The 15,000-nt window shown below is 29.7% G+C and overlaps 4 protein-coding genes across 4 annotated transcripts; 1 reads left to right on the top strand and 3 right to left on the bottom strand.

Annotated features, from left to right (window-relative positions):
• Nucleotides 1-550: 550 nt before the first annotated feature.
• On the bottom strand, nt 551-2,417 carry LOC122629193 (basic helix-loop-helix transcription factor amos-like). The gene is made up of 3 exons (XM_043812325.1): nt 1,851-2,417; nt 1,352-1,559; nt 551-829 (listed from the first exon to the last, which is right to left on the bottom strand). Exons 1-3 carry the CDS (start codon nt 2,153-2,155, stop codon nt 551-553), a joined length of 792 nt encoding a protein of 263 aa, XP_043668260.1. The 5' UTR covers nt 2,156-2,417.
• A 2,218-nt stretch (nt 2,418-4,635) lies between these two features.
• LOC122629185 (odorant receptor 13a-like) lies at nt 4,636-8,346 on the bottom strand. Its single transcript, XM_043812314.1, has 9 exons — nt 8,198-8,346; nt 7,123-7,245; nt 6,913-7,033; nt 5,903-6,167; nt 5,700-5,822; nt 5,519-5,609; nt 5,115-5,251; nt 4,889-5,021; nt 4,636-4,732 (listed from the first exon to the last, which is right to left on the bottom strand). Exons 1-9 carry the CDS (start codon nt 8,339-8,341, stop codon nt 4,682-4,684), a joined length of 1,188 nt encoding a protein of 395 aa, XP_043668249.1. The 5' UTR covers nt 8,342-8,346; the 3' UTR covers nt 4,636-4,681.
• Nucleotides 8,347-9,260: 914 nt separating this feature from the next.
• LOC122629186 (odorant receptor 49a-like) lies at nt 9,261-12,158 on the bottom strand. The gene is made up of 9 exons (XM_043812316.1): nt 12,015-12,158; nt 11,652-11,771; nt 11,250-11,370; nt 10,905-11,166; nt 10,565-10,687; nt 10,081-10,171; nt 9,868-10,004; nt 9,504-9,636; nt 9,261-9,413 (listed from the first exon to the last, which is right to left on the bottom strand). Exons 1-9 carry the CDS (start codon nt 12,156-12,158, stop codon nt 9,363-9,365), a joined length of 1,182 nt encoding a protein of 393 aa, XP_043668251.1. The 3' UTR covers nt 9,261-9,362.
• A 194-nt stretch (nt 12,159-12,352) lies between these two features.
• LOC122629410 (KICSTOR subunit 2-like) lies at nt 12,353-14,994 on the top strand. The gene is given in 10 exon segments (XM_043812794.1): nt 12,353-12,364; nt 13,093-13,173; nt 13,278-13,387; nt 13,389-13,419; nt 13,541-13,719; nt 13,781-14,070; nt 14,122-14,326; nt 14,399-14,549; nt 14,630-14,740; nt 14,815-14,994. Coding segments are annotated over 10 exon segments (1,341 nt in total). The 3' UTR covers nt 14,986-14,994.
• The last annotated feature ends 6 nt before the right edge of the window (nt 14,995-15,000 follow it).

Raw genomic sequence — 15,000 nt, 5'->3', positions numbered from 1 at the left:
ATTATTTACAAATCAAGCAACCGTGTATTTTGACGAATTGAAGGTCAGTGATCCTATTCGTCGTAATCGATTTTAAAATATTATGTAGTCTGACGATTGTTTTTCAAATTGTTATATAAAAAATTAGCTAGTTTAATTAATGTAGTAATATAATTCGTACCAAATAACGATATTGTTTACAAATACAAACATAATACATAAGTGTGAAAAAATCCATTCAACCGATTTTCACTACGTCTCAAATGCACGTGTACTTGACTTGAAACTTTATAATCGATTTTTCCGGAAACAAAGTCTAATTTCAAAAATTATCATTCTACGTTTGCGACTTACTTTTGCACGGTGAATAAACTTCTTTCGTCTTATACTACGATTTTCGTATTTATTATATATATATATATATATATATATATATATATATATACACATGCATATTCTTAACTCGAGAATAAATTTCAATTAATAACAATATTAATTCGGGGTTTATCGAAAATAATTGATAGGATTTTTTCAGATAAACAAATATAAATTTTCGATCGAGCTCACCTTTTTATCTTTTTCCATCGTGTTTCTCGAGTAATTCACAAAGTGCAGCAATGTAAGTTTGAGCCATTTGTAGAGTTTCGAATTTGCTGAGCTTATGATCGGCGCCTAAACTTGGTACAACCTCACGCAATTTGTCAAAGGCGTCGTTCAAACCATTCATGCGACGTCTTTCGCGTGCGTTCGCAGCTAATCTACGTCGTTTGAGAACACTTGGTGATGGGGGTACGTCGCTCGAACGTCGTCTTCCTCTTCTTGGCTGTATTGTAGGAGATGATTGATTTTTCTATGATCAAAAAGAATTCGTTAACTTAAAACTAATTAAATAAAAACTAATTATACGAGTAATAATAAGAAAAATTTCTAAAAGCTATTGAGATCGATCAACGAAGAATAGAACATTTTTATATAACATTATTTATGATTAATAATAAATGAAATGATGTATATATATTTTGTATATACATTTTAATGATGTTAACGAACTAATTAAATAAAAACTCATTATACAAGTAATAAGAAAAATTTCAAAAAACTATTGAGATCGATCAACGAAGAATAGAACATTTTTATATAACATTATTTATGATTAATAATAAATGAAATGATGTTATTGTACACATTTCGTATATATATTCAATATAATTATTATTTTTCTTCTAAAAGATTTCATTCTTGTGTATCTGCAAACGATCAAAATCTTCAAACGTTTCTTGAAACGAATTTTTTTTTATAACCTTTCTCTTAACTTCTTTCTTTAATTATTAAATTAACATTTCATAACAAAGAAAATGTTCCTCTTCCTAACCTGAACCGTCGAAGATATCGCGTCCCAACAATTTCTCCGCGACTCGACGATCGTACAAACTGTCTTGTCACTCTCCATAGATTGATACTTAGGTTTCTGTGCGAGATTCTCATAGCAGTAAGCCGTCGGATGATATTCCATTGAATTGTCCTCGTACAAGGTCGTCCTAGGTGACATTCCATGATTCATTCGATGTTGACTCTCGTATCTGTAAAAGTCATTGAGTTGTTATAATCCAACAATGTTTAAATAAGAAAATTTTGTTGGGAAATTTGAATCGTGCGTGAGAAACATTTGTCACAATGTCGATCAAATTCGTGAACAACAACGTGCAACAAGGACAACAGAAAAAGTAATTAAAAAGAGTTACCGATTGTCGTCGATAAATTTCAAACTTTTTCAAGATTTTTCCTGGAGAAAGCGTCGCTAGGAAATAGAAAAAGAAAATACGAACGAACGAACGAACATTATAAAAAATATTGTAAAGAAACGAACTAACCGTTGTGGCGTAACGGGTGTCAAAACACCACAAGGTCCTCTTTCGTATCCCTCTGGTGTCCTCGAATACTCTGCTTCCAAGTTTTTCGCATAATCAAGATTCTCAAGTTCTCTTCGTGGCGTTAATTCACCTTTGTACACATAATTCTCCCCGTACATAGTCTTAACTTGTTCGCAATTTGGCGAATTGTATGGCGAAGGATAAAGAGGATCATACGTCCTCCCAGTTGAGGTCGAGTAAGAGGACGTTAACATATCCGAGGAGCAGGATTGATAATCGCTATGATGGTTGGACAATAGAGCCATTATCAGTTGAAATCCTGCATGCACTGTTTCAAGAAATGATCATCAGTATCTCGAGCATATCCTTTTTCAAATAAAACGTTTTTCCTTCGTTAACATCGCGTAGCTTTGATTTCACTTGGAAACTCTATCGAATTTCACTTTCACGATCGAACTACTCGTATCCTTGTCATTCTTATCTACCTTCCTCTATCTACTTTCTCACAATGAGTGAGAAACACAGAGCTCATTGAAATCCTTTTTTTCGTTATTTCGATATTCTCGAACTCACTTCTTTTATCGAAGAAAAAGAAGAGAGAACAGCCACCCTCCAAAGAAAAAAAAAAAAGAAAAACTTTCGAAGAGCACAGATAGAAAGACACGGTGAGATCTTCGCGGTGTAAAGGCTCGAGTTTGAGTGTGGCGCGTGCCAGCGAGTTCTTCGCCGCATCAACATATGGTTCCCACTTGGTTTCGTGCTCATCCTTATAGGTAATACGTGCACCTGGTGGGCCCAGTCCAACTCCTCCTGCGCGTGTATCTACCCTCTCCACGTTTTCTTTCTTTTCCCTTCGCGAACTCCTCGTCCTGCGAGAATGCTACCACGCATCCTGCTTCCTGTTCTGACGTACCTGCGAGCCTCTCCATGAGTTTAAAGAGACACTTCAGACACGAGAAAGAAAGAGAGAAAATATAATGGATACTTGATAGAAAAATTCAACAGGTAGAATCATCGGATGAGAACCACTGTTGGATATCACTCCAATAATTTGCTCAATCATTTAGCGATTTAACGTAAAGAAAAGTTCGAAATTTTTGTACAAACTAGTAAAATAATGATGAAAATTATCGTTGGATCTTTCGGCTTAGTCAAGATCAAATAATAAAAAGAAAAATTGTTAAACACTTGTTGAATCAGATGAGAACCACTTTTTCAGATCTCCTCGTAATACTAGATATACGAAAATATAACGAACTTTGTTCGTAACAATAATAATACATATACATACATACATACATACATCTATATATATATATATAAATGCATTATATACATACATATATATACATATAGATACATACATATATATATATATATATATATATATATATACATTTGTAAATTGTTACGGTTCGTTGATGATTTACTACGGTAGTTCATTTTTTTCTTTTTTTTTTTAAGGAGAAGGGCGACGACAAAAAGGGAGTGGTATCGATAGAATCGTCCGGCGGTCCCTTTAAATTCTAAGGAGATGCCAAGATAATCTCGTCGATGGCGGGAAGAAAAGCAGAGTAGGGAGTCTAAAATGGTGTCGAGTGGAGGGCACGCTAAGAAGAGGGTACAACGGTCGCGTGCTACTAGAGGCATTCGCCTTAAGACAATTAGCGATATCCATCTTAGACGGTTTGCCTTGAGACCCTTTTCGCAAGGTGTTCTCTTTAAAGATCCTTAGGATAAATGAGAAGTGGTGAAGGGGGAGAACGAATTCAGATGGGGTCACTTCACATGAAATCGCTCATTTTTACTGGAAATACATTTCCGATTTCGGACTTTTTGAACTCACTTTTTCACAACTTCATGATCAAAAATTATAATTTTCTAATAAAATCAACGACATATGCAGCACGTTTTTCCAATTTCTTTTTTAAAAATTATTTTATCAAAGTGAATATTATTAATTATATTATTAATCAAAAAATTGTTTCGATCATCAATCAAAATGTCATTTCATTCTATGATATCGTTACAGTTCTGCACAATAAAATTATTTTTACGTTTTATAGGCTAGTTCGATGATACATTCAATATTTCTAGAAATTTGTTCAAATCCATATTTATAATTGGCAATCATATCAATGATATAAATATTTATTTTGAAAAATTCTAGACTTCATATTTAATGGCTCTTGAAATATAGTAATAGAAAATGAATTAGGGGTACATTGAAAAATGAATTTTCATTGACTTCACCATGAGAAAAAAATCATGATCATCGTGGAAGGTCGTTATGGACCTTTCATCGAGCTAGCTCCTTTTCATTTTCGATCCAATTAGAGTAGAACTTTTCTATGATAGATTTCTCTCTCTCTCTCTCTCTCTCTCTCTCTCTTTCTCTCTTTCTCTCCCTTTCTCTCTTTCTCTCTCTCTCTCTCTCTTTTTCTCCCTCTCCTTTTTCAAATTTCAGCAATCTGTCGTCGATCTTTATAAACGAATTAGCTACGAGGTAGCCATATGGCAGCATAGGCACGCGTTCAACGAGTCAATATCGATTGCCATCATGACTTCTACATCAAAAAGCTGCAAATAGAATACTAATAATCATAGAGAAATCACGTTAATAATTATCCTTCGAGTATACATACATACATATATATATATATATATATACATATATATATACATATATATATATATAAATATATATGTATATATATTAACGATAGATCATTTTAAATTAAGATATGTTTCTTCGTTGAGGTAATTAGTTGTTCATCCGATATGATCCATGACTCAAAAAAGGATCGAATCACTTGATTCAGCTTCGTAGATCATCGCATTGAACAGAGGACTGTGAAATAGGAGAACGAAGTACGTACCACCTTAAACATTTTATATGAGAAACATAATTAGTGAAGAATGATAGTTTAGATTCTAAGTGCCAAGAATAAGCTAAATAGTATTATTATTATTATCATCCTTATCAACATTTATTTATTATTATGTTATTGTTATTGTTTTTCTTGTTTATTTCTTACCGCACTAAAATTCTCCAAATTCAGAATATAAAATTTGCCAGCGGTTAATTGAATGGGTGTTTGGCTTCTTAGTATCATAAGATTTAATATCTTTCTCGTTCTTAACGAAGCACGATACCAGCTCCCATTTGCGCTGATAATAATGTGATTTTTTGTTTTATTAAGAACAAATTTGTGATAGAATATTATTGATGAATTTTTACATAATAAAATAAAGTCTACTTACGCATATTCGCACACTCGTATACTATGATCGTACAATTGTTGAGCTGGTAAACTTTCAAATAACAAGTGACAAGTTTGTGCGATGGCAAATGAGCCATATCTGAACGCTTCATCCGGTTTGTTCAAATGCATCACAGCCTGATCATTAAACAGAAAAAAAAAAAATTATATATAAAAACGATAATCTTTATAATTTTCCATTATTTGCAAAATCTTTTGTTATCTTTTCAACTAACTATTAATATATTTTACACTTTTACAATTATAAAATAATATTAACGGGCATGTTGTTTGCTGATAAAATATAACGAAAATTGAATATATTTATTCGATACCTTTCATCATTTTTAATAAATAAGAAAGATACGGCATTATTTAAATATAAAAATAATATTTCACATTTACCTGAAATCCCGTAAAACTAATGCATACCATATTCAGTCCAAGTTGTACAAAGAAGGATACTGTATTTGCCGATTCGATCGTTTGAGAATATCTTAAAAACCATATAACAATGAATTTAAAATTAAAACATAAAACGTATAGAAAAAAGAGCTACTTCGTTATTCGTTAATAATATACCAACTGTAAAATGTGATTATGTAGTATAACGCAATCTCCAGCGAGTTTAGAAGTCTTGTCATTCGCTTTGTTTGGATAAATATCGACGTTCATGTCACCATCCTTGATAACATTTTCTAAACGATTTCTGAAAGATGAATGAAAAGAAAAAATAATGAACAACTTTATAAATTAATTTCTTAATTTATCGATCAAAATCAATAGTACCCTAAAATCGTTATGATCCCACAAATATGTTGCACGTAGAATACAAACATCGAGTCGATTCCAACAACAGCAGCACAAAATCCAATAGTACCAAAATACGAGTGTATTAATACGAAATAATAATACTTTTCCATGCTTACGAAATATTCCGCATGAAATATCAAAGGATACTGTTCCGTTTCATTTCCAGCAAGACCCAAGAATCGTGATGACAGCGTCATCACTGGAACCATTAAAAATGGCATCATCGATCCGTAGACACACACTAAAAAATAACATTTATGGAGAGAGCTATATAATTTTGAAGTGACATACTCTTGTATACAAGTTGATTATAAATTAAGGACCAATTGAATATTTCTTTAGAAGCAACAAAAAGAAAATAAATAAATGAAACAAGTTTCACGATTTCACGTGTAAAATATTTTTAAGAGTATAATGTAAAACATTCGATTTCCGATTAAACCGAAAATTTAATGATTTATCATTTTTCTTATAGAATATTCTATATTTTTCTTTTTTCTTTTCTTTTTTTTTTTTTGATTAATCAGATATTTTCATCAATTGCATTTTAAATAATTATAGGTCCAAAGTAATATTAAAACTTTAATATTCATATCATTTTTTTATAGATTCGAAAGATATCAAATAATTATAGAGAGTTAAATAACGTTTCTACAGATGGATAATTTTCTGTAAAATAATGTTGACAAGGTCTGAATTAATAATAATTAAATAATAATTAATTATACACTTTATCGTTTATATTATTAAAGCTTATAGAAAAATTGACTCTCGTACTATTTTCCAAAATAATAATATAAATGTTAATACTGTGATAAATATAAAATAATAAAAATAATAGAAGTTTTATGCGAATGTCTCGGAAGATTATTTAAAAAAAAAAAAAGAAAATTGAGAGAAAAAAAAGAAATAAAAGGAAAAAAGAAAAAAGAAATGAAATTCCAAGAACATGAAAAGAATCCATAAGAGTGTTAAATCTGATGTACCTGCATAACCTTTGCTCAACAACGTTCCAATGGAATAATAATCGTGAAGAATACGAATCTCCTCGTCCTTCTTCATGGCCATTCTCCAGTCGTCTTGCATCGTCACCAAAAGCTTTTTCATCTATGAGCAGATATCATTTTATATGACGGTAATATTTAACGGAGAAGTCTAGCTTTATCTCTTATGTACATAACTACACCGGTACATGCCTTAGCGCTGTTGAAAATAAAGTTAACGATCTTCACGACTATCATCAGGCTGACCAGGAAAGGCGCGAAATTTTCCAAGGCGATATCACTGTCGTAATTCCACGCTGCTATCATACCGCCACCCTGAATATATCATAGTCATCATCTTCGATAATACGTCCATTAGTATGTTAATTATCGTACACCTAGGTATATCCTAGCTTCTCACAAATTACGTTTCCCACACCAATGTAACACATAGAAAGTGTTACGTGAAATATCATGAGAATTAATATTATTATTATTATTATTATTATTATTATTATTATTATTATTATTTTATTATTTTTACTTATTTTAAAAGTGCATAATTAAAATTCGAAATATTTTTTTTGTTTTCTTAACTCTTGTATTTACTCTTGTATTTAATTTATTTATTATTGATATCTATCTATCTATCTACGTTATAAAATAATCAAGGTGTTCTGTAAAATTTCAGAATTTATTAAATGTTCCATCGTGGATAAAGTTTGGAAAATGCTGTCATATATACAAAGATCGATAGAAAGTTTATTGGATTTTTAGATTTCAAAGTTTGTTACTTAAAATCATTTTTGACTTGATTTATATTCAAATTAATATTATTATAATCATTGCTATTATCATATACGCAAATGTACGAATAATTCGTTCTAATGAATCGAGCATTATAAATATTAATGTTAACAATTACGGACGAACTTTAACATAATTTACATCGAATGTTAAAATAATTCCATTATTTTAATTACAATTTCATCAATCGAATACAAAAGATTTATATAGAATATGGGTTTATATGAAACTTGTATTCGTATAAGAAAATGTATAACCGTTCATCTAATGATACAATTAGATCATCTTAAATATCTTCGTTGTTCTTAATAACACAGGAATATATCTTAGGACGAAGTTTCATCGTTCAAAGATATTTATATAAATTATCTAATTCGTACAACACAGATACATACAACATGTATTACACAGAAACATCTACTGTATGTTATATATTACATATATCAAACAATAAATCTATGATTAAAAAATTAATAGATACCTGTAAAACAGCTTGTAATAGAACAAATGGCAAATATACCAACGAAACCAATATCTTCTCCATCTTAGTTTGATGCGGCCACTGTCCAACAATATGCATCAATCTCCTCGTGAATTTCATGTACCGAAGTTGCGTGTCGTCCATCTCGACGAGCTCGACATCGTCCGACTACTGTTACGTTCGACAAACGAAATTTCGATTTCACGTTCGGTGAAATGGAAAGCTCATCGAACATTCCGTTTGAAAAGTACCTATTACATACGTCCTAATAACGAAAGATTTACATGTCTGATGATGAGAGTAAGCGAGCTATAATTACAAAGGGTAGTCGTAAAAAATCGATCGAATGTCTCTCTTCGTTCTAGCCAAATCGATGCGGCTAATTGTGGCAAAAATGTCATTAACTTAATAGACTTTACGCGTGTGTGTGTAAACATATGTATGTCTAATGTTTCGAGTCTTTCATATTCTGATCTATGTGTAAGTACCTGTCTTTGTTCGTTTTACCCTTTTCAAAGCTTTTATCTTCTTCAATCTTGCAATTAGGAAGAAACCGTTCTAAAACTCATTCTCTCTTACTCTCCCTCTCCCTCTCCCTCTCCCTCGTTCACTCACACTCTTTCTTTTTCTCTCTCTTTCTCTCTCTCTCTCTCTCTCTCTTTTTCTTTGTTTCTCTCTTTCTCTCTCTTTCTCTTTCTTTCAATCTCTCTCTCTCTCTCTCTCTCTCTCTCTCTCTCTCTCTCTCTCTCTCTACTTGCGTATTTGACTCTTTACGTAGTTCAAATATCGATTCAGAATTAGTCGACTTGAAATTCGTGGACAAAGACAATCGACGATTCTTCATGAAGTCTGAGGACAGTAAGCGAAGAAATTACTATTTGGTAATTATTTAAAAAAATAAAATATCCTTGTTACAGCTTTATTTTCAATGATTTCTCTTATCTTCTGATTGCATCTTTTAAGATGGCGATGATTAGAGTAAAAGTAGAAAAAAAAAGGAAAAGATTTTTCTTTATCGATAACTGTTAATATTTATATTTATAGGTACGAACGCACGCGCACACATTTAACGATACGATCATAATTTTCTATCTATTGATCTACGGTAAAATGCAATTAAAAATATAATTCTAATGTTTCCGTGGTTTTTCATAGATTTCAATAATTATTGTACGGAGCATAAAACCGTAAAATAAGAAAAGGAAGTTCGCACGACCTTGAAATAAATAACAACGTTTAAAATTTCATTAGCGATAAAAATTAATTATATCACCGATTAATTTCATTTTTACAAGATCCACCTTACCCTACTAAAGTTTTCCAAATTTAGAACGTATAATTTTCCAGCGGTTAATTGAATCGGTTTCAAACATCTTATTAGCATGATTTTCAAATCCGTTCTAGTGGATAACGAAGTTTGATACCATTTTCCTCTGCCACTAAAATATAAGAAAATAATTATAACTCTTTGAAAAAAGATAAAAAAAAAAGGATATATTTTTAGTACACATTTGTGCACATTTTCAAAAATAATTTTTTTTCACGTAATAAAAGTCACATAAATTATATATTTTTTGTATTGAAATGTCATTTGCATTTTTTTTTATTTAATATATATTTTTTCATTAAGTATAGTTTTTTTTATTTCTATAATAAACATAGTCTCTTACGCATATTCACTAATTCGATCGGTATGATCAGCCAATTGCTGTCCTGGCCAACTCTCCAGGAAGACAACAAATGTTAAAGTTAATGTGAAACCCGCGTATCTCAAAGCTACGTCTAGTGTATCCAACTTCGTGGCAGCCTAACTTGAAAAAAATAAGTTAAATTATTTTAGACAAAAAGGATTAGATTAGAGTATCAAGTTAATCGTTACTAACCTGAAATCCTGTGAAACTTATGCCGATCATATTTAAGATGAGTTGAAAAAAGTGAGATATCGTACTTGTCTTTTCGAGTTTGCTGGCGTACCTTTCAAGTCGTCAAAAATGAAAGAAAAAAAAAGAAAAAGAAATGTTATGGTGTAAGAAACAAACATAAAAAATATGAAAAGTTATTCACCTAAATATTTTTGTTCAATAACTTAATTTTTATTATTAATTGCTTAATAACTTTGATATATTTTATTTTTCATTACAACTTAATAAATTTATATTATTAATTTTCATAATAACTTTTTTGAATAACCCTTTAATATTTAATTAATTCAATTAATTTTTTGAATAACTTGTTAATAATTACAATAAAATAAAAAATAATATAATTGCAAAGTATTTTATTCGAAAGTAATTCTAATAAAAATTATTGCAAACATAGTTAATCTTTTCGTAAGCTCTGTATGTATTCAAGAAATTTAATACTAACATTATCACATGATTATGAAGTTTGATGCATTCCTTCATAGCACGGTGCCCTTCATCGTCACGAGGATTTGGAATTAGATCTATTTCTAGATCGTCATTTTTCACGATATTCTCCAAATAATACCTATGTGAAGTAATTTATTTTTATTATGAAAAAATAAAAGACAATTAAAAGTACGATTTATTGAATATACAGATTCTATATAAATTATACATATGTATTTTAATTGTACGTATGATCTCAATTTATATAGAAAGTGAATTAAAAGAGATTAATAAGTATTAAAACAAAGGAGATATATAAATATATAGGAATATAAATATTAAAATAAAAATTGTACCCTAAAATGGTGCATAATGCACAAGCATGTTGAACGTACAATAAATTAATCGTATCCATTGCAACGACAATCGTGATATATCCTATCGTAGCAAAATAAGAATGTATTAATAGAGGATAATAATAAGTTTCCACATCAACGAAATAATCAACCCGAAATAATAATGGTTTGTCATCAGTCGTGTTAAGGATTTCCAAAGCATTGGCCACATTTAACAAAGTTGGAACCATCATGAACGGTATCATTGCACCATACACACTAGCTATAAGACAACATAATAAAAAATATTTCTTTTTGAGTTTCCTAGCGAAACAAAAAGAGAACATTATTTATAAAAATTCCAACCTGCGTAACCAAAAGTAGCTGTCTTTGCAACTTCGTAATATCGATAGAGTATGTTACATTCATACTCGTATTTCATATAAAATCTCCAATCCTTCTGCATTGTCATGAATAAATCCTTCATCTATGTTATAATTTATTATATATATAAATATATATATATGTAATATTATATATATAATAATATTATAATAGTATTTATGTATATATGTATATATGTATATACATATGTAAATATATGTTATATAGTATATATATATATATATATATATATATATATATATATACACATAGGGTGTCCTAGGTAATATTATGTAATATCATACATAATATTACACAATTATACACAATACATATTATATATTATATATATGATATATATAATATATCATATACTGAACGTACTTGCTCAAAATTATAAGCAAAATTGATATATTTTGCTAAACACATGAGACTGATAATAAAGGGTGCTACACCCTCCATAAAGGCATCCATATCAACTACAGCACATATCAAACCACCGCCCTAAAATTTATGTTTAATTTACATTTTATGTAAATTCTATAACAAAAAATTTTTTCTAAAAAATTTTAAAACAATTATAAAAGGATTTTAGTGCTTGATTTAAAATTGTTCCTATGTAATCTCTCTCTCTCTCTCTCTCTCTCTCTCTCTCTCTCCCTCTCTCTCTCTCTCCCTTTCTCTCTCTCTTTCTCTCTCTCTCTCTCTCTGTCGTTCTACTTATTTGATATAAATCAATATTTTTACCTGAAAAATTAACTGCGCTGCAATAGTTGGCACGAATACAATGGAGATCAAAAACCTTTCTAGAGTACTCTGAGATGGCCATTGCCCAAGAACGATCATCAGATACCTGTTGTAACGGAGATATTGATACTGAATTTTGTCCATTTCGTCGTGTCTCAGGTTTTCTTGAAATTGTAGTGGAATATAACGATCAATCGAGTCCACGATATCGAAGCAATTATATGCACGCGCATATAATTCGCTTTCATTATATATTCCCTTTAGATGTAAGTACCAGTGTAATAGATCGAAAGGACGTATTACGCCATTAGAGACAGTATAAACGATTCTCTCAAAGAATGAACAAGCGAGTAAAACATACTATGAGATCTACGGTTGTGATCCTTTACATAGCAATTCTCTTTCTAACGCTCGTAGAAAAGATATGTTAGTACAATAATTTTGTCTAATTTTATCATCATCCTCTTCAAGTTTTGTGATGTAATTATCTTGTTCAATTTGGAGTAACTTTTTGATTCTACGTATCATCATAGAAACATTTACCTGAGGTAACGATTAAAATGAAACATTTTTTAAAGTTACTAACGTAAATTTCGAATATCTATCGAAAGTTTATTATGTTTGAATATGGTCAACAAAAGAATAAAATTTTTTTCCCCACGATATTTATTCTCGATGTAAAGTTAAAAAAGAATGATGAGTTACCGATAGATAGCGATAGTTGTCAATACAATCACGAAACTTCGTTTAACATTACATCTTCCACCGAAAGATGGCAAAGCTAGTTATTAGCAAATATTTTTACAAGTATATTATTAACTGCAGTAGATAAAGTCGAATACATCTTTAACCAATTATAACCTAAAATATAGGACTATATTGACATTCAATAAGAAAATTTTATTTCTGATATAATAAATACTCTAAAGGAATGATACAAATATATATAATATAAAATATATATATATATACATATATATATATGTATGTATGTATGTATATATCTATATATGCGCATAATATAAAAGATTGAATAAATATTCTCTTTCTCTCCTATAATTAATGTATATAAAAATAGAAAATAGATCATGAAGAGGAATTTCTAAATAATTTTTTTACTCAAGTTAAACAATTGTGCTCCGATAAAACAAAAGGACTTGTATGTAGTTTCCATTTATTTTATTATTTTTGTATCTCTATTATTTATATTCTCTGTCGAATACATTTAATAAGGATATACTTATAATATAAAAAAATCTGTAGGAGAAGGAATAAGAGACATGCAAGCAAATACATATCGGTCCATGGGGAATATTGTTGATTACATTACCACAAATAGCATTTACAAAGCGCTATTGCATAGCTCTTGGTTTTTATCAGAAAGAAAGATTTCCTGAGAAAAGATGTATACAATTTATGTAATCTATTAAAAAATATTAAATATATTTTTTTTCTTAAGAATTTATAAATAATTATATCTTTTACAAAACATTAATAGAAAACACTTATTTAGCACTGTACTTTAGAATTCCTTAAGAACCGTCCATAAGCCATCAAAATTAGATCTTCGAAGATTAGAAGAAATGACAAGAAGAATGAATGCCATCCGTACTATAGTACCAGAGGTTTCTATTCAACTTTCAGTTCATTCACAATTCACTTTCAATTAACAATTCATTTTGGTAAGGATCCAGTTGATAGATTTCTTGGTATTATATTTACACATTTCATTATACTGAATTTAATGTAGAAATATTATGTTGTAGCTATGAAAAAATTCACAGTATGACCGTTAGCAACAAAGTAATGAAATATGAAGAATTATTACAATTTATTAATACAATACTACAAGCACATTCTTTGTCTTCTTCTCATTTGGCACTAACGGCTATAAAAATAACTTTATTTATTAGTTTCGAATGTGAAATATTGGTTCAACTAACAGAAGCGCATATAGAAATACAACACTGGAGATTTTTACCTACTTTTATAGCACTTTTTGGAGCACAGACACGAATGTCAGGATGGGAAAGAACTTTACAAAGCAAAAAGGTTTGTATTTGTTATTTTATGTGTTCTGTTAATAACCTTTCTATAATAACTGTAGATACTTCTAATCATGGAAATCATGGCTTTGGCGCTACATTTCTTAAAGCTAATCAACAGCCAGCATTGTATCAATGGTTAGTAAAATTAAAAAATGCCATATTAGCAAAATGTTCATTATATTTTCATACAACACTGAGCCAACAAGCTACTCCAGGAGAAATGAGAAGTATAATGAGTAAACAAAGTGTGGATTATTATCACAAGTAAATTATAGATTTAATAGTTAGTAAATTCAAACTATTGGTATATTCTTCAATATTTTTCATGTATTTCAGAATTCAAAGTTTTCAACGTAAACACGATGTAGTAGCTGTTTTAATAGTATTCGATTCTAGAGGAATGAAAGATTCAGGACCAGGTTACAGGCATTCCGGTAGGAAATCTGAAGTATCCGAAGAGTTCACAGTTATTGTTAGTTGTCCATATGTAAGTATGAAATAATTGTATGTAAAGAAAAAGTATAAATTATAAAATATAATTTTCTTACAATATAATCATATTTTTAGGCATTTACTCAAAAACCATTGATCCATTGGGATAATATACAAAACAAAATAAGAGAACGTTATGCAGAACTTCTTACTATGGATAAAATAATTTATGCTAAGAGTTTAAGGGTTAATTGATAATTTTCTTGCTGTATTTTTATCTTTAAAATATTTATCTATGAAAACACAAAATTTTTTTACAGGATTTATGTACATATGCACTGTATAATATGGATCCCAAAATGACTTTAGTGACTATATATGAGACTGAGAAACAGAAAGACAAAGAAAGACATGTCTCTACATTTATGTCCAATATGTGTACACAAATCAAATGCAACAAAATTCATGAATCTTTGAAATTGGCGAAATAAGAAAAATAAGAATAA

This window comes from Vespula pensylvanica, chromosome 5 (genome assembly GCF_014466175.1).
Source record: "Vespula pensylvanica isolate Volc-1 chromosome 5, ASM1446617v1, whole genome shotgun sequence".
NCBI classification, from domain to species: domain Eukaryota; kingdom Metazoa; phylum Arthropoda; class Insecta; order Hymenoptera; family Vespidae; genus Vespula; species Vespula pensylvanica.
Note: the sequence above shows the minus strand (reverse complement) of the source record. Positions and strands in the feature narration are given on the sequence as shown.

What these genes read in the sequence shown, in the direction of transcription:
- LOC122629193 (XM_043812325.1), bottom strand. Translation starts at nt 2,155, where the DNA reads ATGGCTCTATTGTCCAACCATCATAGCGATTATCAATCCTGCTCCTCG. An exon ending in ACACCCGTTACGCCACAACG is followed by an intron (nt 1,560 to 1,850) that starts GTTAGTTCGTTT and finishes TGACTTTTACAG; the next exon opens with ATACGAGAGTCAACATCGAA. An exon ending in CGATATCTTCGACGGTTCAG is followed by an intron (nt 830 to 1,351) that starts GTTAGGAAGAGG and finishes TTTTGATCATAG; the next exon opens with AAAAATCAATCATCTCCTAC.
- LOC122629185 (XM_043812314.1), bottom strand. Translation starts at nt 8,341, where the DNA reads ATGGACGACACGCAACTTCGGTACATGAAATTCACGAGGAGATTGATG. An exon ending in TTATTTTCAACAGCGCTAAG is followed by an intron (nt 7,034 to 7,122) that starts GCATGTACCGGT and finishes ATCTGCTCATAG; the next exon opens with ATGAAAAAGCTTTTGGTGAC. An exon ending in GTTGAGCAAAGGTTATGCAG is followed by an intron (nt 6,168 to 6,912) that starts GTACATCAGATT and finishes GTTATTTTTTAG; the next exon opens with TGTGTGTCTACGGATCGATG.
- LOC122629186 (XM_043812316.1), bottom strand. Translation starts at nt 12,158, where the DNA reads ATGGACAAAATTCAGTATCAATATCTCCGTTACAACAGGTATCTGATG. An exon ending in CTTCATAATCATGTGATAAT is followed by an intron (nt 10,172 to 10,564) that starts GTTAGTATTAAA and finishes ACGACTTGAAAG; the next exon opens with GTACGCCAGCAAACTCGAAA. An exon ending in TAAGTTTCACAGGATTTCAG is followed by an intron (nt 10,005 to 10,080) that starts GTTAGTAACGAT and finishes TTTTCAAGTTAG; the next exon opens with GCTGCCACGAAGTTGGATAC.